The sequence below is a fragment of the Populus alba genome, chromosome 10 (assembly GCF_005239225.2).
Source record: "Populus alba chromosome 10, ASM523922v2, whole genome shotgun sequence".
Lineage (NCBI taxonomy): Eukaryota > Viridiplantae > Streptophyta > Magnoliopsida > Malpighiales > Salicaceae > Populus > Populus alba.
In genome coordinates, this window is record NC_133293.1 from 13153391 (window position 1) to 13180598 (window position 27208).

General features: G+C 33.9%; 3 protein-coding genes and 1 long non-coding RNA gene across 7 annotated transcripts; 3 read left to right on the forward strand and 1 right to left on the reverse strand.

Annotated features, from left to right (window-relative positions):
* Positions 1 to 2304: 2304 nt before the first annotated feature.
* LOC118057903 (uncharacterized) lies at positions 2305 to 8312 on the forward strand. 3 transcript variants are annotated; one of them, XM_035070640.2, is made up of 9 exons: positions 2307 to 2703; positions 2788 to 2865; positions 3307 to 3990; positions 4150 to 4219; positions 5766 to 5866; positions 5994 to 6168; positions 7326 to 7496; positions 7582 to 7682; positions 7776 to 8312. In XM_035070640.2, exons 1-9 carry the CDS (start codon positions 2383 to 2385, stop codon positions 7833 to 7835), a joined length of 1761 nt encoding a protein of 586 aa, XP_034926531.1. In that variant the 5' UTR covers positions 2307 to 2382; the 3' UTR covers positions 7836 to 8312. The 3 variants fall into 3 exon arrangements, with proteins under 3 accessions (XP_034926532.1, XP_034926531.1, XP_034926530.1); XM_035070639.2 differs by having other exon boundaries at positions 2308 to 2703; positions 4150 to 4252; positions 7776 to 8254; XM_035070641.2 differs by lacking the exon at positions 7582 to 7682 and having other exon boundaries at positions 2305 to 2703; positions 4150 to 4252.
* Positions 8313 to 10135: 1823 nt separating this feature from the next.
* On the forward strand, positions 10136 to 12511 carry LOC118057904 (auxin-responsive protein IAA32). Its single transcript, XM_035070642.2, has 4 exons — positions 10136 to 11132; positions 11640 to 11888; positions 11975 to 12083; positions 12182 to 12511. Exons 1-4 carry the CDS (start codon positions 10988 to 10990, stop codon positions 12261 to 12263), a joined length of 585 nt encoding a protein of 194 aa, XP_034926533.1. The 5' UTR covers positions 10136 to 10987; the 3' UTR covers positions 12264 to 12511.
* A 909-nt stretch (positions 12512 to 13420) lies between these two features.
* LOC118057905 (uncharacterized) lies at positions 13421 to 16070 on the forward strand. 2 transcript variants are annotated; one of them, XR_012170848.1, is made up of 3 exons: positions 13532 to 13607; positions 14274 to 14515; positions 14701 to 16070. It is a non-coding gene; the product is annotated as an uncharacterized lncRNA (long non-coding RNA). The 2 variants fall into 2 exon arrangements; XR_012170847.1 differs by having other exon boundaries at positions 13421 to 14515.
* Positions 16071 to 17951: 1881 nt separating this feature from the next.
* On the reverse strand, positions 17952 to 20925 carry LOC118057906 (receptor protein kinase-like protein ZAR1). Its single transcript, XM_035070643.2, has 2 exons — positions 19165 to 20925; positions 17952 to 19009 (listed from the first exon to the last, which is right to left on the reverse strand). The coding sequence occupies exons 1-2, from the start codon at positions 20642 to 20644 to the stop codon at positions 18339 to 18341; spliced, it is 2151 nt and encodes a 716-aa protein (XP_034926534.1). The 5' UTR covers positions 20645 to 20925; the 3' UTR covers positions 17952 to 18338.
* Positions 20926 to 27208: the final 6283 nt, after the last annotated feature.

Below are 27208 nucleotides of genomic sequence, written 5' to 3' on the forward strand. Positions count from 1 at the left end.
AACTTAAAACATTGTTCTACAATATCTTTACTTGGTATATAAAAAAAATAAAATCTGAGATGATATGTTTTTATGCAATTTTGTAATTATATAAACCATTCGTTTGAATACATGTAAGTTAACCGTTGTGCGGTAACAGTTTTTAAAATTGTATAGTACAATAGTAACTTGATGAAAATTACAAAAATAAAGAAAATGAGTTATAGTTGTCCATATATACAAGCGAGAATTTTGGATTTCAGCCCGGTGATTTTGTGCTTTTTTATTTTATTTCATATTAATTAATTTAATTTGATTTAAAAATAAAATTATTCTATAGAAACTAAATTTAATAAAGACCAAAAAAACAAAAATCAAGGTAACATGTGTAATTTTCAAAACAACTAAAAAAATCTAGTAAAGGGTGAAAACAAAATAACAAAATACTAAAAGACGGACACAAATTGAAAAAAAAATCCGTGTCAACTTTATAAATTGAGTTGATCTTTTAAATCAACAACCCATTAAACTCAAGCTTTTGACTCAACTAGAAAGCTAAACACTTGACTAATTAAATGTTAAAGGGTGAAGTAATAATAAAAAAATCATTATAAAAAAGTATTGTAAAGAAAAAAAAATAGAATTTAATTTGACAGAAAAACTCAAGATTGGTGAAATTGTATTATGGTTTTTTTGCAAAAACCATGTAAAATAAAAACGAACAATAATAATAGGAAATAGAAAATAAATCTAGCAAATGAAAACATTTATCGGGGATGAGAATGAAAAAAAATCTATCACTTTATAAATTATTATAAATAAATAAAATTATAATAAAAAGAATATTGATGAAATTGAAAAAAAAAAATTATGAATTTCATTAACTATTCTAAATAACAAAAATTATAATAAAAATAATAGAGATAAAATCTTGAGAGCAACAAACTTCAAGGGTTTATTTTTTTTCTAATGTCATCATAAAAATCAAGTAGAAAAAAAAAAAAAAAAAAAAAGACCACAAGCGTCACTTGCATGTGGAGGGGATGCCAAGATGTTTTGACCAGTGCTCTAAAAGCAAGGTTTAAAACATTAGACGTCACTAAATGGGCCATCTGAACTCTCTCGATGCTATTAGTGCTCTTTCATACTTGTTTTTCTATTTATATATATAAAATTACTCTATTGTCTTCAATAACTATTAAATAAATAAATATAAAAGACAAAAAGATCCCTCAATAAAATGCAAGGGTTTTTACATTCTAAGGGCAATAGCATAGTTTAATTGTTTGAAAAACAAGTCAAATATTAAAAAACCCCTTAACCAGAGCTTAATGGTTTTTTTGCAGTGAAGGATAGTAAGATAATTATACTGTGCAATAAAAATGCAAAGAGTCAATGTAACCCTGTTATTTTTATAATAACTAAAAGATTTTAATGTCCCAAAAACATAGCCAACTAATTTTTCCAATTAAAAATAAAACTGTAATTTTACTGTGCAAATTTATACAGTAAAGTACTAAGCTCTTTAACTTTTAGCTTTTGTTTTAATGGGTTAATTTTACATGCGTGCTGGTTTGAAATTAGTAATATTCCTCGTTCATCACGTGGTCAAAAGTGTATTTCATTTTCAATTTCAGAAATAAAAAACTGCATATCTCCAATTTTTTCCTCTTATCCGTAACCTATCCATTTTATTCTCATCTTACTATTTTTTATTTATCTTTCTTTCCACAAAATTTTTTTATATCGGTTCCATTAATCTACTGAACCATCTATCTTTTCTACAACCTGTTTGGTAAATAATTAAATTAAAATTTGTAGAGGAGCAAAAGAAGGGAAAAGGAGGAATCTTATTCCTATCTTGTGTAAAAGTTTGCAGAACGGTGAACGTCATGGGCTTTGTGAGACTCTTGTGGCCCACATCGACAAAAGGGGAGATAACGGACAAGCGAACAAGATCTTGCAATATCCATCAAAGATGATAGGAATCGCAGGGAGAAGGGAAGGAAAAGAAAAGAAAAGAACCCCGTCCCTATCACCACCAGCCATCCCCACCTCACCGCATTTTCTAGTCCTCGTTGCCGCACCTGCGAGCCTGTATGTTATGCGGTTGGTTGTGTTTTTTTTTTTTTTTTTTTTGAAGTTTTAATTTCTTTTTATATATTTTAGATTATAGGTTAATATATATATATATATATATATATATATATATATTTTAATATATTTTTAAATAATTTTTTTTAAAAAACAATTAACACCGCAATTAAAATCTACCAAAAGCAAAAGCGAAGCAAGTCAACATCCGAGACCGGCCATAAAAACACAACCAATTCCAACAACTTTTCTAATTAAAAATCAAAAGACATTGGAGAAACACGAAACAAGATACAGAAGAAAAAGAAAATGGCAACAACAATCCAATCAGATATTCGTTCCGCCCTACACGTAGCCAATCTCATCTTCATCAATCCCAATCCCATCCTCTCTCGCGCCATCGCTTCCTCTGCGCGGAGGTCTTTTTCTCCACGACCACTACTATCATCGTACCGTAGGATTTCGACTCCCACGTCGTTCCGAGCGAGAGCGTTCTCCTCCGAGTCAACTGAACCTGTAGTCAAGGTTCCAGAGAAGCCTCCGATTTGTACTGCCGATGAGCTCCACTATGTCTCCGTCTCCAACTCCGACTGGCGTCCCGCTCTCTGGCGCTACCATCCTTCTCCTCAGGTCGGTCCTACTTAGTCTACATTTCATGCTCTAGTTCGTTTACAATCTTCTCCCTTTTTGAATCATTTTTTTATTTGATTACAGGCGCCTCCAAGGAATCATCCGCTATTGCTATTGTCTGGACTCGGGACTAATGCCATTGGTTACGATCTCTCACCTGGGGTAACACTCTTCTTTGCATGTCATGTTTAATTCCATTTCAAGCAAGATACATGTGATTTAATTGCAGTAGTTAATTTTTTTATGCAAAACATTATCTAGTAAAGCACGGAACAGCATACTTTTGACTGTAGTATATGCTGCTTTCAATGCGAAATTTATCCAAAAAATGTTGGGACGTTTCTAGTTACGATTGACCTTTCCGAATATCTCCTATTCAAATTCTAACTGCTTCAAATCGCTTGACACAGTGAATCAGGTTTTACCTTCTGAGCTTGATTTAAATTTCAGGGGTTAGCTGTTCCAACAAACGCTGAATTATTATTTTGTTCTGTTCTTCTTTATGGGGGGGGGGGATCTTAAAATTAATTCTACTCGTTTGCATGTTTTGTATTTTCCGACCGTGCAACACTTTATCCTCTTGCGTTCGTTTCATGGTTGCAGTCTTCCTTTGCACGGTACATGTCTGGCCAGGGATTTGAGACGTGGATTCTTGAGGTTCGGGGTGCTGGTTTGAGCGTACAGGGATCAACTCCCAAAGCTGTTCAGCAGGCTGCCCATGAAGTCTCTGAGCAGATGGAGGCTGTAACTAAGAGTATGGCAAATGGATCTTTGTCTGCAGACCAGCAGCCAAGTAAGGTTCCCAGTCCCGTGTCAGATTCTAGGGTTTCTTTTGTTGAAGAGGACCCACATCTGGCAGGTATTGTAACTGTGTGGGATGAATCAAAACTAGTGACAAAGTTGACAGAAGTCTTCATGCGTTTGTCTGAGAGACTCTCTGGCTTTCTCAGTGAAAGTCAATCGAAGATTATGTTTGCAAAGCTAGTCGATCAGATAGCAAAAATCTTAGAAGATTCTCAATTATCTGAACGCATGACCGAGATAAGGGGAAAGCTTTTGAGCTTGTTAGAAGCAAGACAAAACTCAGCTATTGCTGGTCAATTCAGGGATCTGAGTCAAGGGCTGGTTAATGTTATCGAGGAAGGTCAAAAATCTGTTTCTCCGCAGTTGTTTGACTTGCAAGAGCGTCTTTCATCAACCATAGAAGATTTCCAGAAACAACTTGACTTGATTGTGAAGTATGACTGGGACTTCGATAATTACCTAGAAGAGGATGTTCCTGCTGCGGTGAGGTGACATTTTATCTTGCTGAGACTCTATGCACCATTCTGTCTTTGCAGTTAGCCTTTTGATTATAATTGTTTTTACCATGATCATTGAAATTTGGTTATAAACAATTCTTGGTGATTCCTCTTGCTTTAATAAGCTTTACCTTTATCTTTGTAGATGGAGTATATAAGGGCCCAAACCAAGCCAAAGGATGGTAAATTGCTTGCTATTGGACACTCCATGGGAGGTATCTTGCTCTATGCAATGCTGTCACGATGCAGTAAGATACCATCACTCACTGCGTGTCATGTAACTGTAAAATCTTCTGCTTATAAGGGACATAGTACGCATGTTTCCGTGTTACTGGGTTTAGTAGACTTGCTTTTCCAACACATTAAAATATTCGTTATAGTTGCTCATGTAAGTCCCATAATATGTTGGACTCTGGGTTTAGTCATTTTCCCTTCACAATTAAGTTTATAAGTTTTTATATCTTCCAATCAATAAATTTTTTTTCTAAAGCCTCAAATGTGCATCTAGCATTTACAAATGTTAAAAAATCTGGACCAGACTTCTGGCTAGAATCTTTGTTTGAAGTTTAAACCATGATTGAGTATTTCTGGTGAAGGGCCTGAGATTCTCTCTCGTATCCAAGGAATTAGAGAAGTACAAGGAGTACCTATAACCCAAATAATAGGCCAGTCCAAGTTTTAAATGAAAGCAAGACTAAGTTCAGTGGGACAGGTGATCATCTTCGAGTATCCAAGTTCTTTGTAACTTCCCAACTGGATGTAGTAGTAAGAATTTTAAGATGAAAAAACATGAAGCTTTCTCAAGTGTCTCCTAAAATCTTCCATCCTGGAGGTAGCAGATCAAATGGATCAGAATATTGTAGAGATGGTGCATTCCTCTGTCTGTAGCATTATCTTTTATTTCTTATGATCTATATTTTGAGTGTCTTTTCCTTTTCTAGTAGACATTTTATCTTGTTTCTAAATCTTTAACAATTGACTGCTAGCTTGTGTGGAGATGATCATTGACTTTTATGAAGCCTAAGTCTGTTTGTCGCCAGCTTTAGCTGCATTAAGTCACCAAAGAAATATTACAATGCAAGAAAAAGAGAAAAGAGAAAAAAACCTTGCGAATGTCTCATGACAACCTCTGGATTCTTCACACAGCACTTGCAAATACCCGATTGCTTTCTGAGTTTAACTGATTTACACCATTACATGCTACATTTGAACATGATGGCTTTATGGATACTTGCAGCATGGTAGTGATATTTGCAAATTAATTTTTTTCCTGTACTTTAAGGCTCATGTTGGGTCCGTTTAAGAATAAGATTAATTAAAGAATTCAATGCAGCTCTTTCCTGTATTTTGAACTCTGGAGTTGATGTGAAGGTGAAACTACTGACACTGCATGTTTAATATGTATACTTTAGAATGTTCTGCCCATGACTAGCTGCATTTGTTAGACGAGGCCGTAGTCTGCAGAATGGTAGAGTTAGATAGTGTCTGAAACCACACTTGTTCAAAAATATGTATTTAATGTTTCCCATGCTTTCATTGAATAATGATTGCGTCTATTAAACATGTACTAAATTAGTTTATCTGTTGAAAACATGGTTAGCCTTTATTGCAAGATTTACTAACCTTGGAATAAAATTGAAACAATGTCTTCTTTCCATCTCCTGGTTTCTTTTTTCTTTTATTTTCTGATTTGAATACAAAAAGAAATAAATGTGTGATAATTTTACAAATAATATTCATTTCTTGTTTATCATATTCAAGGTTATGAAGGAAGAGACTCTGGATTGGCTGCTATTGGTACTCTAGCTTCATCACTTAACTACACACCTTCAAATTCGAGACTCAAATTGCTTTTGCCCCTTGTAAGTTGAAAACAAATTCTGCACATCATCTTTTTGCTTATCTAGGTCAGATGTAGCTGTCTACTTTTGAATTCTTGTGAGGAATACCCTTGTTTATGATACTAATAATGAGACTATTGAAAAATAGGCAGACCCTGCTCAAGCTCTTAATGTACCTGTTGTTCCTTTGGGAGCAATGCTGTCAGCAGCATATCCTCTTTCAACCCGCCCTCCTTATGTCTTGTCTTGGCTTAATGATTTGATATCAGCACAGGACATGATGCATCCAGAGTTGCTGGAAAAGCTTGTCTTGAACAACTTTTGTGAGTACAGTTTTCCTATCGAGCAAAAATGTTACTGTTTTTTTCTATTTCAGTTTAGTCTCTTTCTGTGTGTGAACATATTTTCTCTGTTTAGACTGTTAAATCAATGGGGATTCGAGCCTGCTTTTTTCTGTCATGTAAGGTGATGACAAATTCTCTTTATTGTGATGGACTGAGGACAGAGAGAACAGTAACCACTGATTTAGTATGGAATTGTTGGAAATCAATAAATATTTCCACTGGCGCTATACATTGATGAAAATGAGAGTGTAAAAGTGTATTAGGGATATGGACTCAGGAAAATCAAATTTATATTTTATGCATACAGGACATAGATGCAATCCTGACTCATTCATGCCATGTTGAAATGTCCCATAATTACACAACTGTTCTCAGGCCCAGATATGAATGGAGAAGGTCCCGGTATTGATGTTGACTGATGAGTATAGAACTATGGGAAAATGAGTGGGTTAGTTGAAGGGATCTGTTCAACAGTGAAAACATCCGTCTATTAAGTAATGAGACCGGGCAGGGATTCTAAGGAAAGAGGAAAGTTTAGCAATATTGTTTTTACGAGGAAAATCTCATGAACCGTGTTTAAAACATAATCACAACACACATGGCCCTATGAAGAGTGGGATGTTGTTCAAGACACCATTGACCTGCCTCAAAATGATTTCGAGGGAAAAAGAAGTATCAATTTAATGCAGTTGACCTGGGAGCTATGCTTTTCCAAGGAGGGGGGGGGGGGTAAAAGGGAAAACTGGTATTGATGAATCTAAGGGATTGTTATTGAAGAAACAATTTTGACAATGAACGATTGTTGACTTAACACACCCATCTTTTCTCTTTCCATATCTTTTTTCCATTATTCAAATGCATTTGATCGTCAATACAATATCTGTCTCCATACAGGCTATAATTTTAAGCTTGTCTCACAAGCACTGGCATGCGGTTACTGCCGGTGGTTTAATAACTTGATTTGTACAGACTTTGTTCGCCACCCTCACCCCACCCCCATACACACTTGAGAATGGGATGGATGACTTTCCATTGTTAATCTGAAACTGTTATTTGATCATCTTAAGTCAGTTTCCCTCCTTTTATCATCACTATTGTACTATTTTGTAAATATATGTTTTGATTTTTACTGGCAGGTACCATACCCGCAAAACTTATTCTACAGCTTACAACAGCTTTTCGAAATGGTGGGTTGTGTGACAGGAGTGGTAAATTTTTCTACCAGGATCATCTGCATAAGAGCAAAGTACCTGTATTAGCCATAGCAGGAGACAGAGATCTGATATGCCCACCAGAAGCTGTTGAAGGTGTGTGAACTACAGTAACTTGCTTAGATGTCTTCCATACATGCCAATCGTTTGCTTCTTTCTCATAATGATTTGAATGCATTAGAAACTGTTAAGCTCATCCCTGAGCATTTGGCCACCTACAAAGTGTTTGGAGAACCTGGAGGTCCTCATTATGCACATTATGATTTGGTGGGGGGGAGACTGGTAAGTGGTTCATAACTGCAGCAATGCGTAACATCTTGTTTGATAGTTTCTTTTCAGTGCTTTGTGTTGTAATATGCCTTTTAATCCTCACAGGCAGTGGAGCAAGTTTATCCTTGCATAGTTGAATTTCTTAGCCGATATGACCTGACATGAGTCTCCAGCAAATGAAACTTCATTACCTATGGTATTCGTTGCAGTAGCAGCAGACACTATTTTCCTACAGGCTTGAAATACCCCTCTTGGATTTAAACACTGTCCAGCTTTAAGTCAAATGCCAGGCACACGTTCATATCTTTGGTGAAGCTTTCCGGCGGCGAAGATTGCCGTGTTGGTTGGAAGTTAAACACAGGGAAGAAATGAAGTTTATACGACTTTTGATCCTGTTTTATAATAGGAAAATTAAGGTCAGGAAAGATTCGGTTAAAAGTATGCTCATTTTTCTCCATTCATTCAATTTCGTGTAGTTCATGGTGAAATGATATAATGAAAAAGAATTCTTGTAGATCAAGTTCAGGTGGGATGACGAGATATCTTATTATTTACCGAGACATCAGACATGCATTTCTTTCGTTTCCTCCTTGTCCTGTAACAAAACCGATATAATTTTGTTTTATTTTCGCTTTTTTTTTTTCAATTTTTTTCGAATATTGGAAAATTGAAACGTGTTTCAGGCAAATAAAGAGGGCCTCAATCTCAATGCTTGGAAGCTATTCAGTTGGATTTTGCGTTTAAATGTTTTTTTTTTTAAAAAAAAAAATTATTATTTTATTTCAAATTTTTTTTTTTATAATTTTAAATCTTGATATTAAAAATAAAATAAAAAAATAAAAAATTTTATTTTAATATATTTCTAAATAAAAAACAATTTAAAAAACAACTACTACAATAATAACTGTAATATTAAATATGCATATCATGTTTCAGAAATGATGCATATCATGTTCCAGAAATGAATTGCAAGCTGATTGATTTCTTTATAATAGTCTTTTACCAGTCAACTTTTATGGAACTTAAGAATGATCTGCTCAAATCCTGGTTCAAGAGTAATTCTCAATATCTGTTTTTTCTTTTTTCAAATCAAGTTCTCGTGTTAATTTTCTAGGGTTCTACATATGATTTATAGATTTTTGAACACATCATCAGAAACATATTTTGTTCAAAGAAATTAAATGCCAGATTAATTAAAAAGAACAGCGCATTTTATTTCATTTCTTCGTGGCTGGTTTCTTTTCACTTGTGTGAGCTGAAATTTTTCCTTGTCTTACACACACAAGTGTGTGAAAATTGTGCCTTGCGGGTCCTTATAAAATATTTGAATTTGAAATAACATTATCGTTTTGTTTTAAGAAATTAAATCTCAGAGGAAAAAGAACAAAGCATTTTATTTCATTTCTTCGTTTTTGTGTTAATTTACGCATGTATATACCGACAATCACTTGACTTCTAGGATAATTATATTAACCTATGAATGGAATTGAAAGAAAAAATTATCCAAGGATTTGATTGAAAGCAAAAAATAAATAAAATGGATATCAATTCTAAATGTTCTTTTCTGTTCGATGGTAAATATTATTATCATTAGAATTATGAGTTGATTCATATAATTGAGTTAACATGTCTTTATTATGTAAATTTAAATTAAAAAATTAAAATCTAAGTAAAATCAGATTTGATTTGTATAATATAGGTAAACTCGATTAAATTCATGATTTTGCATCCGAGTTTACGAGATTATAAAAATTTCATGAGTAGCAGCTTGAATGTTTTCGTTCGTGCAGATTAGGTGCTCTTCCAAATCCTTCGCTTGATCACCAAGATCAACAACATCTGTACCTGCTTCTAAATAAGAAGAACTTACGTTGAAAGTACATGGATTTCTTTTAGGATTGCTAATTTTTATTCAGTGAAAATTTTAAATTATTTAAATTATATATGAATTTTTATTTAAATTATATATTTTAAAGTGTTTGAATTTTTATATTGTTTATTTTACTTTTGTTTTAATTGTATTATATTGTTGTTTCCTACTTAAGAGTTGTTAATATATAATTAATTGAAAAAATTTACAATTTAATTTTTATAATTCAAGTTTACATTATTATTTTTTATATTGCGTAAAAATAAATAATTTAACAACCATCATAATTGTTGTCGGACCACTTAGCATTGGAACTAATTTCTATATTCAGGTGAATATCTTTCTTTTTTTTTTGGTTCCAAGACTAATTGTGGTTTGACCAAAAAGTTGGATACCCAACAAGACTAGCGTATTCAGATTCCTGATTTAGGAACCCTGAGCATCCTTCTCGTCAACTTAAACATGGCTCGTTTACAGTACTGAGTAGGAATCAGACCTCAGATTTTGCTAATTGGAAGAGGAATTAATAATCAAGATCCTTTGTATTCCAAAGAACAAAGTGGTTATGGGATCCGTCTAATTCAACGACAATTCCTTTTCTCCAGTCTAGTTAAGAAGAATCCTATGCTGGCAAGCAGGTTTCGTCCACACAGCGATGTCCAGCAAGGGCAAGGCAGAGTGGGATCGGGGGTGACGATGAGATCGCTGTCCCCACCAGAGAGTAGTTGTTCTGTCATCTGAGAGAGACTGCCCAACTAAAAAAAATTAAAAGCAAGAACGGAAACTCAAGCCAAAACTACATCTCTACAGGATTGTTTTTTCCCGGAACACGAGACACTGCTTTTCTTTCCATACAGGCACGGGAAAAATAATGAAGTGCCGATTTCCATTATTGCAGCCACCACTCCTGGAACAATGTGCACAGAGGCATTGTTTGCTGTCGAAAACTCAAAATATTGCTTATTAAGAGTCCATTTTCCAGTTTTTAAAGAAAGTTGTAATAAATATAAGAGAAAGAAACACACTACATAATTTCATATTTGTGTGTTGGACCCAGCAGTTCAATCCTGAGCATTCACTGACTGGTTGGTCGCCGTTGGATTTCCAACCTGAAAAGGGGAACCCTTGTTGTAATGTCGGGTTGCAGAATCCGAACCAACTTTTGCTACAATCACTTAGGCCATCCCTTGTTTCTCTGTTTTTTAGCAACTTCCTTGTGTACTTGCATGTTGGTAGTATCAGAGGAACACAAGAAGATAAGCACCACTCAATGATTAATAATGGGAGAAAACTTGCTTGTCTACTTGGCTGCAGCCCGGTTCCACTTTCAATTGTTATTGCAGAATTCAATGTATAAATGGGTTCTCCTACCTGGTGCAAATCAACACAATTTTAATTTTTGACCACCAGCATTCATTCCACTCATCAATCCTGCAATATTAATCCGATGGATTCTAATGCATCAGGCTTCCTTCTAAACCCTCCAGCTCTTCACTCCACTTACTATCAGCCCAGGGAAGACGATGGTATTATTGATCTGGGTCTCAGTCTCAGAACTTTGCAGCCTGAGGCTTATCATCCATCTGGACATCGTATGCCCCTTGTTCCTTTCTTTAATTTTTGTTTAACTTTTGCAGCAGTCATCAGGTAAAAGAACTCTTTCATGAAGTTAACGTGACAGCGACATGCTTTGCTTTACAAGTAGCATTTGTGGAGAAAGGATGTTGACAAAATCATGAAATAATCGACGAAACACCATGGAATTGATGAAAATTCAGCGCTAGCACAAATCTTGCTGTGTACACGAAAATTGTTTTATCGCAGAAAGAGCTATTCATTACTATGGACAACCTTTTTGATAGAATCAGTAGTACTAAATGATTCTGGATAGTTATGCCTCCACTTAATAGTGATAAGATCTGACTAGCAACTGTTGTAGTTTGTCAATTATAAATTGGGATGATGTAGAACGCCTCTGCTTATCTAAATGAATTTCATTTTAATTGAAGCTTGAGCCTAGAAAAGCAGAACACTTTTTCTGCTGTTTTTGATAACTACAATCTGAATTTTCTAACTGGAGTTTCTTGTACATATATCAGTGGTAGGCCTGGAGGGATATGGTGACCTGATGGACTGGCCTCAGGCAAACTCACCTCTAAAACACTCCACTTCAAGCTACAATAGATTTACCCCACAAGATTGTGACGAGGAGGCAGAGGGAGTTCAGAGCAGAGACAGGTGGGCTTATGTGAAGGTAAACATGGACGGGGTGATTGTTGGCCGGAAAATATGCATACTAGATCATGGTGGTTACTCAAGCCTCGCACTTCAGCTCGAAGACATGTTTGGTAGGTACCAAAAAACACGTTCGAACCCATTCTCTCCCCCTCTCTGTCAGAATCAAAGATAACATGATTAAGCTTCGTTGTTCCAGGAAGACAATCTGCATCTGGGTTAAGGCTGTTCCAAGCAGGGTCTGAATTCTGCCTGTTCTACAAGGACAGAGAGGAGAATTGGAGGACCGTTGGTGATGTTCCTTGGAAGTAAGTTCTTAATCCACTGTTGTCTATGCATGTTTTTTCTCTACCTTATACAGGACACATTTGTTTAGCGAGTCCCTCTTTCTTAAAAATCTTGACAGGGAGTTTGTAGAAAGCGTCAAGCGGCTGAGGATTGCACGAAAAAGCGAACCTCTTCTTCCATATTCACCGGCCTTCTCCTGAATTGTTCTTCTGCCATCACGCCTTTTTAGGCATTTCTTTGAATTGCCATGTCTATTGTGTATGAGGCAAAAATGAGTAGTTAACTTTTAAGCTCCCAAGAAGCATGAAAGATGACATTTGTATCAGGATAGTAGCCAGCACATATTTCATGTTTCGAGTTGATTATTTTTTTAATTACAAGCATATGCTATATAGCATCGTATGCTTATGTCAACGAAAGTAAGCAGATGATGCTGTTTTAACGAGGTTGCAAAGCATTTTCAATACATAGAAATGTGATTGTGGTTATTTTTTTAAGTGTTTTTTATATTAAAATACATTAAAATAATTTTTTTATTTTTTAAAAATTATTTCTGAAATCAACTCATTAAAATGATTCAAAACATAAAAAAATAATTAATTTTTAACAAAAACAAATTTAATTTTTTTTAAGAACATGAATTGGCCTGCATTCCAGACACTCTCGTGAAATCTTAGGATCACTTGTCTAAATGTTTGAAGGTTGTGTTGTCTCAGTGTTGGAAGTAGTGTTTTTTTATCCCACCGCCTCCCGGAATATAAAATTTGTTTGGAAGTATGATAATAATTATTTTTTAAAGTATTTTTTATTTGAAAATATATAAAAATAATTTTAAAAATAATTTTTAATATTAATATATTAAAATAATATGAAAACATAAAAAAATATTAATTTGAAGTAAAGAAAAAATAAAAATTTTAAATTTTTTTAAAAATATATTTGAAATACAAAAATAAATAAGCCTTAAAATTCTGAAAAATTACATTTGTTTTAAAAGCACCTCTAGTTCCACAACTATGCAAAACACCCTAAATGCATAACTTAAACACCATTCTGGAGCACCAGAAACACTCTTATTTCTAAAAAAAAAATAAAAATGAAATAAGCCAATAATTTTTTAAATTAAATTTACAAAATCTAAAATAATCAAAATACATCAAACAATTAACATCGAAAAAATGTAAATGACAAGCGGACTATGTGAAAAAAAATGTACATATACAAAAAATAAAATATGAGTGTAATATATATTAGGTTAAAATCTGAGTGTATTTCTTTGGTAGGACCCAAATGAAATAACATATATACTTGTAGTACTGATTATTTTTTTAACAAAAAGTTTGATCTGGCTCGCTGGTGACCTTGATAGCCTTTTTGGGCTTCTTAGGGTTCTATTGTTTCGTCATGAACTCATGGGCCGTGAGGAGGGCATCTTTTTCCAGTATAAAAAACCAGACACACAAGGTGCAGCCCATTTTCTTGATCCGTGAAGGAACAACGAGGGAACAAGAGAGCCGCCTCTTTTCACCGTCGACAACGACTGGGTATTGCTAACTTTTTTGTTTCTCTACTTGAATCTTCCAGTACCTAAATTTACACTGCTTCTGCTTTTAGCATTAGGCTTAAATATTCTTTGCTAGGAAAAAAATGATTTGGTGGTAAAACCAGTTACAACAGTTTTGATGGGACCGTAATTTCATTTTATCCGATGATTCGCATGAATCCTGGATCAGTAATGGTGAAATTTGGGGGGTTATTAGGGTTGATTGTAAGGAAGGAACAGTATTTATCTTCATATTCTTTGTGAAAATAAATGTAATTGCTAGGAATCGTGCATGATGCGTATACTTGTAAACATCTTCATCAACTGCCCCTGCCCCCGGGCATTTAATTTTGCCTTTTCTGTTTTGGCATTTAACCTTTTTGTATGAGCTCTGAATGCTAATGTCAATATTTAAATTTACAATGTTATGATGGATGGATATTGTTTGCATAGAGAAGCGAATTAGCATAGAAAAGAGTTAAAATACAGTGGTTGGAAAATGTTATGCATTTGATCTTCATAGTCATAACATCTTGAACAATGGCCATTGTAAGAGTAAGTGGTCCATGAGTCAATAACTCTCTTTGCAGAAATGCATGACAAAGCATTGACTCCTATTTCACCCTTACAATGTCCATTGATTAAGATGTTATAACATTGTTATCAGGGGTTTTTTTCCCAAAAACTCCACATCAAGTGCAGCTCAAGTTCTCAGGAAAATGGTCAATGGAAGATTACAATGTATCCATTCACGGTAAGCATGGATATGGTTCAGGTATCAAATGTGAAGATTATACTGTGTTTCCATGAGGAGATTCTCAAAATGGGAACTTCAAGCGAAATTCTCATTTTCCGTTCAGCGGTGATGTGGTTGTCCATCTTCAAAACAATTAGGCTGCTATACCTCATGTAAGTTATTGCAATACCGTAGAATCTATTGTTTTCTTTCGACTTTATATGGTGACATGTTTTGGCACTAGGTCACACTCTAGGTTCTTCTGTGCATATGGTAGTGCTCTGTAATCAGATTCTCTTACATCTCTCCTCTATAATAAAAGTGGTAAATAGTTTATTGTTGCTGTTGATTTTTTCAGATAAATACTGGCGTATCCAGAAGAAACTTAATTTGAAATTGTCCCGGAGCGCTTCCAAGGGGTTGCTTTTTTGTCAATTTTAAAAGAAAACAACCTCTATAAATTGAGACAATATCAAATTGCCTGTTACTTGTTTTAGGTTCTAAGATTGACGATATCAAATTAATAATGGCATTTGATATGATGAACTCTCTCTGCTTATTAACCTGTTTTAGGCACCAAGATTGACGATATCAATTTAATAATGCCATTTTGTGATTGTCATGTAAATTCTCTTGAGAATGCTTGTCAGGAGGCTTATCTCTTCATCAAAGTGTGATACGGCACCTCAAGATTTGCTGCTGTTCATCACAAAAAGAAGTGGTTAGGCTATATTCACTAACTGTAGCAATTCGTGCTGTCACGAATCCAAAACTGACGAGTGAGGTTATTGACAAGGCAATAGACAATAAGGGTTCTTATAGCATTTCAAATTCTTGTTTGCTTTCAAATAATACAAGTAAAACAAAGAAAGGATTCTTTTCTTGCCCTAACATTCAATTAAATTACTAAATTGAATTAGTTTTAATATATTTATATAAACTTATAGATTAATATATAAGCATGGTTCTCAGTTAATATAAAACTGAATTCTATATAATATAAGCATAATTTGTTAATGTAAGATCCTATTAAACTAATGCTTAATGTTATTTATTATTAAACAATAAATTTAAAATAATATCATTGTTTCTTTTTATGCTATATAGATATAGGTATTATATTACATATATAATATCGGTATAGTATTTTATATATTCCTTTTACACTGATGTTGATAAAAAAAAAAAAAAAGTTTAGCCCAAACATGTGCCCATGCTTTATTCATGAAAATGACTAGCTGTTCTGAATTCATATGCTGTGTGATGAAGGTGTTGCAGAATGTACAAGGATATTTGAAGGTCAAGGAGATGGGATGAGCTCATGCCTGCCAGAATACGAGAGAGATCCTTCAAGTTTAGGAGTAAATCAGCAGAGATGGTCTGCGGACAAGTTGTTTAGGCTGATCGGTTGCGTCTGTTTATGCGTTGCGCCGATGAGATTTCAACGGAGCAAATTCTTAGCTAGCTCTTCCTTTTTTCTCTATTTTTTCTGACGGTTCTCCCAGGTAGCAAATTGGACAGTGCATCTTTCTTAAGCGTGTACCGTCACCGGGGATGTGAACGCTGGGATGGTTCAACAACAAAGAGGGAATACACATTCTGTGAACAAGGAAATCCGAATCTCTCCTCTTTTTTGAATGTTTCTATAAACAATTCATGTCTACCACACAGTTTATGGTTGATTTTGTTTTGAGTTGTCAATTAAAAGATTCTGGAGTTAATGTTAAAGCATCTAGTAAAAACGACGTCTCCTGCCTTGAATTCGTGTAGGCAGGTTGTCAATATCGTTCTGGCCACACAAATCCATGGTTCTATGCAATTAAAGATGGAGGATGGGTGGGAAACGATGTTCTTGCAGTTTTTCCCTCTTCCATCCACCACCACAACAACATGAATAAACGTTTTCGGGTTGAAGCTAAGATAATTCCTAGTATTTGAAAGGGTATCTTTACTCATTAACACCATTTTAAAAAAATGATAAAATTAATAACACAGTTTTTTTTTTTTTTTTTGTAAAGTAGCAAAGTGTAGGTGAGTGTCGGGATTGGAAAATAATAAATGTTAAATTATCTTTGATGGAAATAGCAACATGTTAAAAAAAAAATCTTAAATGGTATGATGAGGAAAGAGTAAAGAAAGAAAGTGATTTTAGAAAAATATTAAAATTTTGATTATGATATCATTAATATTTCAAAAAAATCTTGACAAAATGAATTTAATGATGCTAAAAAAACCTATCAATAGCTACTGGAATTGGTTATATTTGTTGTTTAAAGTGTGATGAGTAGCAGTTATTGATAGTAATATTTGTTGATATTCTTGAATTTATTTCGTGAAGATTTTTTTAAAGATATTAATAATGTCTTAATTAGAGTTTTGTTATATCTTTAAGATTTTTTCTCTTTTCTTTTCTAAAAGTAATGTGTGTGTTTATTTTATAATTTTTTTTACATTTTATATTTTTGAATCATGACAAGTTTGAATGTTGCATTATTCAATTATAACATATATAAACTGTTATTTCACTAATTTTTTGAAAATAATAAAGTAGAAGAGGTTTACCTTAGAAAAAAAAAATAAACTGACCGATCATCCCATTAAATCCAAGTTTTTGATACTCAAATATATCTTAGCCAGCCAAATCGTGGCCTTTGCTCCACCGCAACTGTAGCTCACCCCAACTGTTAATTGGTTAAAAAAAAATAAAGGCTCGCAGATTTATAGTAAAAGATCTGTGTACAGTACACAGATTACTTACAGTCTGATGCGCCTTATTAGTGAAATAAGGCCCTTATATCACCTTTTTTGTTTTTCTCTGTTCCTTTTTTTTTTTTTTTAAAGCACTTTATCATGGAAGAAAAAACCCTTATAAAAATGTTGACTAATAAGACAGATATCATGTACAAGACTACAGGTATGTCTATATTCGAAATTTAATTCAAAACAGGTATGTCTATATTCGAAATTTATTCAAAAAAAAAAATCTTGCATTCTTGCATCCCCACCATGACCAAGAAATTAAAGCCCCGAGATTAGTAAAACCTGAATGAAGCTAGAACCCTGATAAACCAGCTTAGCTGGAGTGAATTGACCAAAGACATTCCAACAAGAATCTCTCTTAAAGTCAAAAAATGATTTAACAAATCAATGACCAATCAAATCCAGTGTACAGCTAAGAACTTTCTCGTAATTGGATACTTTGATCACTAGTGGACTCCACCCCTATATTCGCGCCACGCGGTTCGGTAACTAGAAAACCCTACTATTTCTAGTGGCTTCTGTTTTTAGCACAAGCCAGTTGGGTAACAATTCCCTGAAATCTTTAATGTCATAATGCGATCAAGCATGGAGATTTGAGTGAAAGGGACAAAAAGGGTAATAAGTTTAAGCAAATTGGTGGGAAAACTATGGCTGCCAGAAAGATTGAAAATAGTTAGAACTCTTAAGGATTACTGTGCAGGATATTATCAGGATGTGTGTGTGTGTGTGTGTGTGTGTGTGTGGCCACTCAGTCACCAGCCATTAGGGTTTTCTTCTTTCACGTGGCGAGAATACTTCATCTATCTGCATTGCACAGCCACACAATATTTTTTGTTATTACAGTAGAGCTACAGCAAGGAAAGAGGTAAATTCATTGACGGAGAACAAAGAAAGGGACAAAAGGGCCTGCAACGAGAGCAAGAAGAAGACATCCTTTTACATATACGAACAAGTTACAAGCCAGACTCATACAAAACCCAGTTGCTAGCATGCTCTTTTAGCAGACCTAACTTCACCTAGTCATCACGCAAAACCAAAGGAGAGAATCCTAACATGGACAATGACGAGAAATTACACAGATGCCATCAATACTCTTCACACTGCTACAGCGAATTTAATAGGGTACATGTTTCCACTGAAAGAGCCAAAAACAATTATCTTTGAAATCCCTTCTCAGAGTAACCGATGGTTTTCGAGAAGCACTAGAGCATTGGATTCACAGTTCTGTTAGATTTCTTAATCAGAAGACACAGCCAATCTGTTAAAAACATCAGAGACATGCCTCATCGTAGGCCTCCTCTCTGGGCTGCTATGAACACAAGCCATTGCAATCTTCAAAACTGCAATAATCTCTTCTTCCTTATCCACGTCTGGAGCCAAATAGGGGTCTAAGACATCTGCAAGTGGTTTCTGCTCTTCAATGCAAAGCTGAATCCAGTGAACGAGATACATCTCAGAGGCACCAACATGGACCATTGACGATCTTCCTGTGATCATTTCTAGTAGGATAACTCCATAAGAGTAAACATCCCATTTCTGTGATGGTTTTAAAACTTTTAGTGCTTCAGGAGCCTGGTAATAAGATCCCAAGTTTGTAGATGAAACTGTAGCAACTTCTGAGCTTGGCGCACCCTTTTGTTGTCTCTCTTGCGGTTTCTCTGAGGCAATTCGATTAGATTCCAGGGTTGGGGACCCCCCAGCAATGGTAGCGAGTCGTCCAAGCCCAAAATCAGAAATGTGTGGTTCCATGTTCTGTCCAAGAAGTACATTGCTTGGCTTCAGATCTCCATGAACATATTTTTTAGGGCTGAATTCGTGAAGATAAACCAAGCCCTTTGCAATTCCCTTTATGATTTTCAACCGATCCGACCATGATAATGGGGTATATGACACCATTCCAGGCTTCCCTATTGACATTAAAGAATCGAAACATTCAAAATAACAAAAACATTAAACCAACAAATAAAATACTGCGTGAGCAAACAAAAATAAAACCTATTAATTAGGGTAAATGAGGCAAAAGAAAATTTGCTCCGGTGGCATGATGGTTTCTGGAACTTACCATGAAGTGCTGTGGCAAGACTCCCATTCGGTATGTAATCATAGATGAGCAACTTCTCATCAACAGACCAGTAATACGCTCTGAGAATTACAATATTAGGATGCCTTAGCTTGCCAATTGCTTCCACTTCTGTTTGGAATTCCTTAAATCTTTGAGAGCCCCCCTCGCCCAATCTCCTCACAGCTAAAGTATGCCCATCTTCAAGCACAACTTTGTAAACAATTCCAATTCCACTCTTCCCTAAAACAAAAGCCGATGCCTTAAGCAGCTCATCCAAATCAAAAGCCACCTGCGCATCTAGTGGCACGAGATCATACTGCTCCACGTTCTCAGATAGAGTCTCGGACTCATCCTTCCTAAAGCAAAAGCACTCTTTCCTTTTCTTCCCTCCCTTCTCAAAACCATAACTATTCCCATTCCTATCCTTACTACGCTGACAAACCCTTGAATAGCAATACGAAAACAACAATCCAACAAGGCAAATTCCAATGACATCACTAACAATTATTGCAACAACAGCAGTCTTACTCAGTCCTCTTCCTTTCTCACTCTTTCTGCCATTGCTATCTGAATCTTGAGGGGGGGAGTTGTTGGGCAGAAAAGGGATTGATGAAGGTGCAGCTGCACCATCGGTGTCTGAAGAACATGGATTTTTCAATGGAGGGCCACAGAGACCAGGGTTTCCAATAAATGCTGTTGGTCCTCTGTTCATTAGAGCACCGGTTTGAGGTATTGGACCACTCAAATTGTTATAAGTTAGATCAATATAAACCTTCTCAGGAAGGTTTCCAAGGCTAGCTGGGATTGAACCAGTAAAGAGATTGTGTGACAAGTCAGCAGTTCCTTGTAAGCTAGACAAATTTCCCATATCACTAGGAATTGAACCATTGAATTTATTAAATGAAAGATCAAGTTTTTCAAGAGAAACCAAACTAGCACCAAACCCAACTGGCAAATAACCAGTGAAATTGTTTTGGCTAAGATCAAGGGCCCTAAGTCTCTTGCATAGAACAAATGATGTGGGTACAGACCCATTGAAGAAATTCTGGGATAAATCCAAGGTTTGAAGGTACTCAAGCTTGCCAAATTGATTTGGCAAAGACCCAGATAAGGAATTCCCGTAAAGGACCAAACTTTGTAGTCCTTGAGCTTGAAAGAGTTCAGCAGGCAAACTACCAAAGAACCTGTTATTCCTCAAATTTACATGTCTAAGGTCAGAGAGTGACCCAAGAGCAGAAGGAAGAAACCCATAAAGTCTCTTCTTTGGAATGCTAACAGACATAACTTTAAAGTCCTTGCATGTAACCCCATTCCATGAACAGGGGTTATCATCGGAGGAGTTCCAGTTACTCAAAGACCCTTCTGGGTCTTCATGAATGGACTGCTTAAATGACAAAAGTGCGTACCCTTCATTATTCAAACAACTCACTAGACTATGACAGTTAAAGAGAGCAAGAAGCAGCAAAATCAAAGAAAACATGTCTCCAAACAAAGGGACTGTTGGAGGGTGCAAAATGTAAAGGTAGCTGGGGCTTGAAAGGCAAGGGGCTTACCTTTCAGAAGCAGAAAACCAAGCGAGAGAGAAGAAGGCCTGAGAGAGGCAATGGAGACCCCCTCTATCTGTGTGTGGGAAAGAGAGGGAGGGGGTGTGAGTGTCACAGGCAGAGGAGAGTGTTGAAGAAGGGCAAGGGCTATTTCGGTAAAGCATGGACCAGACCTTGGGAAGATAGATAATTTTAGTGAGAGATGAAAACAAAATGGGAAAAGCAAAAGCTGTTGAGACTTTTCACACTATTTACAGATCTAAGAAGGCTTCTTCGATTTCTCTTCCGGTCAATTTATCGTGATATTTTCATAAAGCTACTCCATGTAAATTACTAATATGAGCGTGCTCTTTTTTGCTTTCTGGGGAGCTCCCTGTAATGTTTGCTTTTGGCAAGGTCCTGTCTAGCCGTCTCTTTGCGTTTAAGCCAAAACATACTTCCGGACATAATTGAACGTTTATAGTTATTGACCCCTTTATGTTTTCCATGAGATTTTAGTTTTTGAGGATAGAAGCTTTCTTTCACAAAAGAGTATATAGTTTTGCAATGGATGCATGAAAAAAATGTACTAAAATTAATAATTGAAATCATATGAATATTTCAGCTATCACAACATACAGAAGAAATGACGTTATAGATTTAGAATTGATTTAACCATCATTGATTATTGCAAAGAAGAGTAATAAATCTATAATTCTCTATTGGGGGGAAAAGGTGATTCTTTCTCCATGAAAGTCCTACATTACAGCCTAAGCTAATTTCTTTCCGTAAAAAGACATGGAATTAATATCAAATTACCCAATAAACTGACAGAAGCAATGAATTGGATAGTCATGATGATCCCACGTTGGTTATAAACCGTTAAGGAGACAGAAGCTATGATTATGGTCACTTTGAACCCAGCAATGATCATATTATATACAGCAGAAATTCACTAGGATTCAGAACCTATTCCATTTCCATAGCTGGGATCTCGACTGCTAGGGTAACATCGCCCAAGTTTTAATCATAAATCCAGTACAATCAAACGAAAACAGATGGTCCTGATCTTTCTTTCATTTTTAATTGGCGGGACCCTGGCGAAGGACACCTCGTGAATGCATGCACACTACCTGTAAAGGAGTCGATTCCATATCTCGCGATAGGAAAATGTTGGAGATGAATTAAGATATGATAATAAAATAGCCGTTTGACGAGTGGGCTACAAGAGCAGAGTGGTGAGCCCCACTGTAGACTTTAGAATACTTTATCGCTACGACCACAGACGAGGAAGTGGTAAAAGAAAAGGTTTCCTTTTTATTATCGCTGCACATTGGTCCCGTAATCCGCAACACGTGGCGTATAGTATTTTAATTTAATATTGAACCTAAGAGATGAAGGGTTTTTTTGAAAAATACCGTAAGAGATTGATAGCACGAGAGCGCATCTCGTAACAATTCTCGATTAAAATATTTTTATTAAAAAATATTTTAAAATAATATTTTTAATATAACCCATCACAACAATCTGAAATATATATATAAAAAAAATTTAAGTAAAAGAAGAATATATATTTTTGGGAACATGGTATGGATATTTAAGAATGTGGTAGTGATTTCTTTTTAAAGTTGTTTTTGCTAAAAAATATATTAAAATAATTTTTTTATTTTTTATTTCACATCAAAATAATCATAAAACACAAAAAAAATTGAAACAAAAAACAATAATTTTTTTTTAAAAAAATGTACTTTTGAAAAGTAAAATTAAACGGGCTCTAAGGTGCTAGAGATATAAACAAGGTACGTTGGTTTTTTAATTGAGAAATTTATATTTAATAATATATGTATATATATATATATATGAGCCAACAAATAAAAAATAATTATTAATGATGATTAAATATTAAAATACAAAAATTTAATAATTTTGCACGTGTAAATATTTAATCACGGTTATCTTGTAAGTTGATTTTGATTGCTGATAACAAACAATTTTTATTTTTATAAATATATCATGTAAATAAAGTTTATTTATATAAAATAAAAAATAAATTTAAATGTAAATTAAAATAATTGTTTTGAAGCATTATGGAATTAAAAAAGACTAATTGTAATTTTTAAAAAAGTGAACAAAACGATTTAAGGAACAAGATAGACCGCTAATTAAAATTGAAACAAGGAAAATAATGCAAAGTAAAATACAAATTTAATAAATAAGAGAGGGTATTAATTTAAATAAAAATAATAATTAAAGGTTAAAAAATAGAGACAAGGTGTTGTTATGCTTTAGTAGGACAACCCAAAAATACCTAATTGGTTTTTTTTAGAAGCGAATGAAGCGTTATTTGTTCTGGTTTTTGTTTTAAATAGTTAACGAACTTGTTTGGTGGCAAATGATCTATCATGCTTCACATGATTTTCTAGTCGCGTCCATTGGAAAAAAAATAATTAAGATCTAGGTTTTTTAATCTCAAAAAATCATTTTTGATTCTTATTCATCTTAAAATATCATATAAATTTTAAGAAACTCGTTTCATTTCCAATCCCAAAACAACCTTCAATCTCTTTGAAAAATGAAAATTGAATAAATAAAAAAAATTAAGGTTCTCGATCTACTCTTTCCTACATGATTAAATGGCAAACTCGCCTTTATTTAACTCCTCGGAGAGATACAAACTTATCACATCTAAATAAATTTTTTCAATGATCAAAATGTAGTCATCCAGGCATTTTTTTTTCTCTATATATTTTTTGGTGACCTTCTCTTTTATTCCCTCGATGTTCAAGGACTAAAATGTAAAAAATAAAGTACAAGATCAAAATGTGAAATGGTAGAGTAACAAGAGTCGAACTATAAATGAACTAAAAATTAAAGCATTAAAATGATTTTTTTTCTTGCCAATATCTAAATGGTGTATGTTTCATTTTTTTTTACAAAAATGGTTCATCTTCTTTCCATCTTTATTTTTAAACTACAAATAAAGTTTTATCTCACCAGGATCAGTTTTTAATTCATCATCAAAATATTCACCATTACTTTGTACATGTGAGGGATTGTAAATAAAGGGAATCTCAACATACAAAACATTGTTAATGTAACTTGAGACATGAAAGCGCAAATAAATAAAAAAATCTGATGATGTAAATAATAATATATATATATATATACACACACATTTTTCCTGTTCACATATGAATAGTATATACTAAAAGTTTTTTAGTGTACAGTTTTGAGGAATAGTGCAAAACAATCATTCCTTTTCCTGAATGTTTTAAGCATGTCTTGTAATTTTAACTGTAATTAGTACCTACTATTTGTTAATGGCATTTAAATGGAGCAATGAATAGTAGAATGTTTTAACTTTTATAATTTAGTTTTTTCTTTAATAATTTCATCATTCAATTCCAAGGTTTAATAAAAATTAAATTTTATAATTTATTTTAATTAAATTTTTATGAAATTATTTAATTTTTATGATTTAGGTTTGATAAATTAATCCAGGTTAACTAAGGTTATTTTTTATTATTTTTTAATTGATTTTTTTCTTGACTTCGTCCTTCAATATTAAATTGATTGGAAATTGCACTTTATATATATATATATATATCATTTGCTTTATACGGGTTTGTCACATTCTCATTATTAAGATTGTGGGTTAACTCAGATACTTTAGAGTTTTTATTGCCATTTTTTTATAAAATTTCATCGTTCAGTATTAGGTTGAATGAGAATTAGATTTCATAATCTATTTTAGTTTGCATTTTATAAAGTTATCTCGATTTTATGAATCGGGTTATAGGTTTGATCGGTTAACTCATGTGTTTTTTTGCATGTCCTTTTTTTAATTGATTTTTTTAATCCCATGACTAAAGGTTGACAGATTAGGTTGAGTTGACTCAACTCGACTCATTTTTCTAATTGAATTTTATTTTTAATTTCACCATTCAATATTGATTTTATTGATATATGGGGTTAATAGTTTTTTTACTTGCTTTTTATAAAGTTACTATGGTCTCATGATTTAAATTGAAGATTTAGCAAGTTAACTCGAATTGATTCGAGCAAATCTAAGTCAATTCGAGTAAATTCAAGTAGAGATAATATGTTGTTGTTTTACTATTCTAAAAAATTATATTATTTTGATTTTTTTAGTTAAACTATATATTTATTTATTAATTAAATTTTATTTTAATATATAAAATTGATTAAGTCATATTAAATTAATAAAACAATATGCTAATAATAATTAGATAATTTTTTTTATATTTAATAAAATTGAATTGATTTACAATATAGCACGAGTAATTATTTAGCTGGAGCTACGATGTAATGTGATGTGACGTGATGTGACATGACATAGTAAAATGAGAACTCTTAATAGGTGCAATTCAAGGGCAAATGTGAGGTACTTGTGATTTCCCCTCCATTTTTAGGAATGTGAATTGCAAGCTTTGATGGGAATTTGATTTTCCATATTTTCTTAATACGACTACTCTTTTTCTCTTTGAAACGTCAGTCTTTCCATTCATTTTTTTTTTTTCTAACATGGTCTTTTCTTCGAATTTCCATCTAATTTACAGTGAATTTCTGACACATGATAGACACGTGCACGCCTTTTTTTTTTTTTGGTACGCTGTTAAGAACTAATGATGAACTGAACGAAAAATGGACAAAATGACCACGTGAGGAGATTTTTTAGAATAAAACTGGCTAGATAGAGAAGGAGTTAAGGGTCGAGGCTGAGGAAAAAAAATAAAATCAAGAGTAACATTATTCCAACCTGGATGCTCCATGGCCTCCTTGAATCCCATAGATGAACAGTAAACCTGATTTTTTTACCGTGGCCAGTCATCGAAAAGTACAATGACACCCCCAGGTTTTTTTGTTTTGTCCTGAGTATAGATGAAACGTTGTCGTTGCTTATTATGAGAAAAAATTGCTGTTGAATACCATGTTGCCTTTCTCCCTTCGACCAGGCATCTGAACAGGAGAAGGGAATCCAACTCGTCTCATTTAATCATGCATGTACTTTCTTGCTTATGCATCGCTGAACACAAAGTTTGATGAAATTTAAGTTTAAGATTCCATGCATCCTTATTTCTGGGATGAGCGATCGATGCCATGTTATCATGGCAGCGTCACCCACCCACTGTTTTAAGCTTGTCAAACGTGATGCTAATCAAATTAAGTTATTGTTAAATTTATATATATATTGGAAAAAAAATTGGCATTGCCCATAGCATAACATAACATAGACCGCCAATATAGTATTACTCTATTAAACACCGAACCGAATAAATATTATAGTTTCAAAACTGACTCCTGTTTACTTGTAATGTCGGTTTTTACTGTCTTTTCTATCAGCCTTCCGGTGAAGTTGCCTTAGGGTGTGTTTGTCTAGCTACTCTATTTTATGTAAACTTAGACATCAACACTGGGCCAGCATACCTGTCTGGACCATGGTCGCACCATATTTATCGCCAAACTTACAGAAAATGCAAATCACTTGATTCACTGGTGAAGATTATGAACCACACGTTAAAAGACATTCCCTGAAGAAATTAACATCACGACCGACCATTAATTTAAGTTTTTTTTTTTTTTTTTAAATCCGTTAACAAGAACCAGCATCTCACCTCGCTGGGGCTCCGTTGTTGTCAATAATGTCTTTGCATTGTGAAAAATAAGAGGTCAGCAAGAGGACAAGAAGTGCCTGTTCAAGCCAGAACAGTCAAGCGTATGTGCCCTTGGTAACTCCAATTCCATCCTTATGGAAACTACCAATACACTTAAAATATAATTACAGAAATTTTGTAAAATATAATTTAACTAAACAGAATTTAAATTTAATTTTTAAAAATTATTAATTTGAGTCTTATAAATCTCAAGACTACTAAAGACTTACATGGTCATTAACTTTAAATTCAATGTGATTAGTAAAGGTGCACACAAACTGACCCGAACACCTATATTAATAATAATTAAAAAATATAAACATAGAGGTATATCACACATGTACATGTGTCATTCTAACATTTGTATTGAGGTGATAAATTAATCAATACAATTGAAAAGTTTAGCTTATGTGATTAATTGAATTATTTTCACAATTAACCGAAACCTTACCCTCTAATTTAATATTGATGAGTATAAAAATTAAATTTTTAGATTTATATCAACACTCATGTCATAAGGACACGTTAGAAAAACCATATCCTCCACGTGCCCTGCATTGAGTGTTCTTCTCTCCGAGGGGAAAAAAAGTAGCGTTGGGAGTCCCTTGTAATTTACAGTTGAAAGGAGTGATCTTTTTTTTTTTTTTTTGTTTTTTAATGTAGCAGCAACAATGTCCTAATACTCCAGTTAACACGCAATTTGTGTCGCCATATCACATATGCATGTTAGAACTGATCAGAAGACACTGATGTAGTGACAAGTAGTCTACGAAGTACCAGGGAATATATGTTGGGGGCACAGACAGACATTATGAGGAACATCTTTAATTTTTTTTCCTCTGTTTT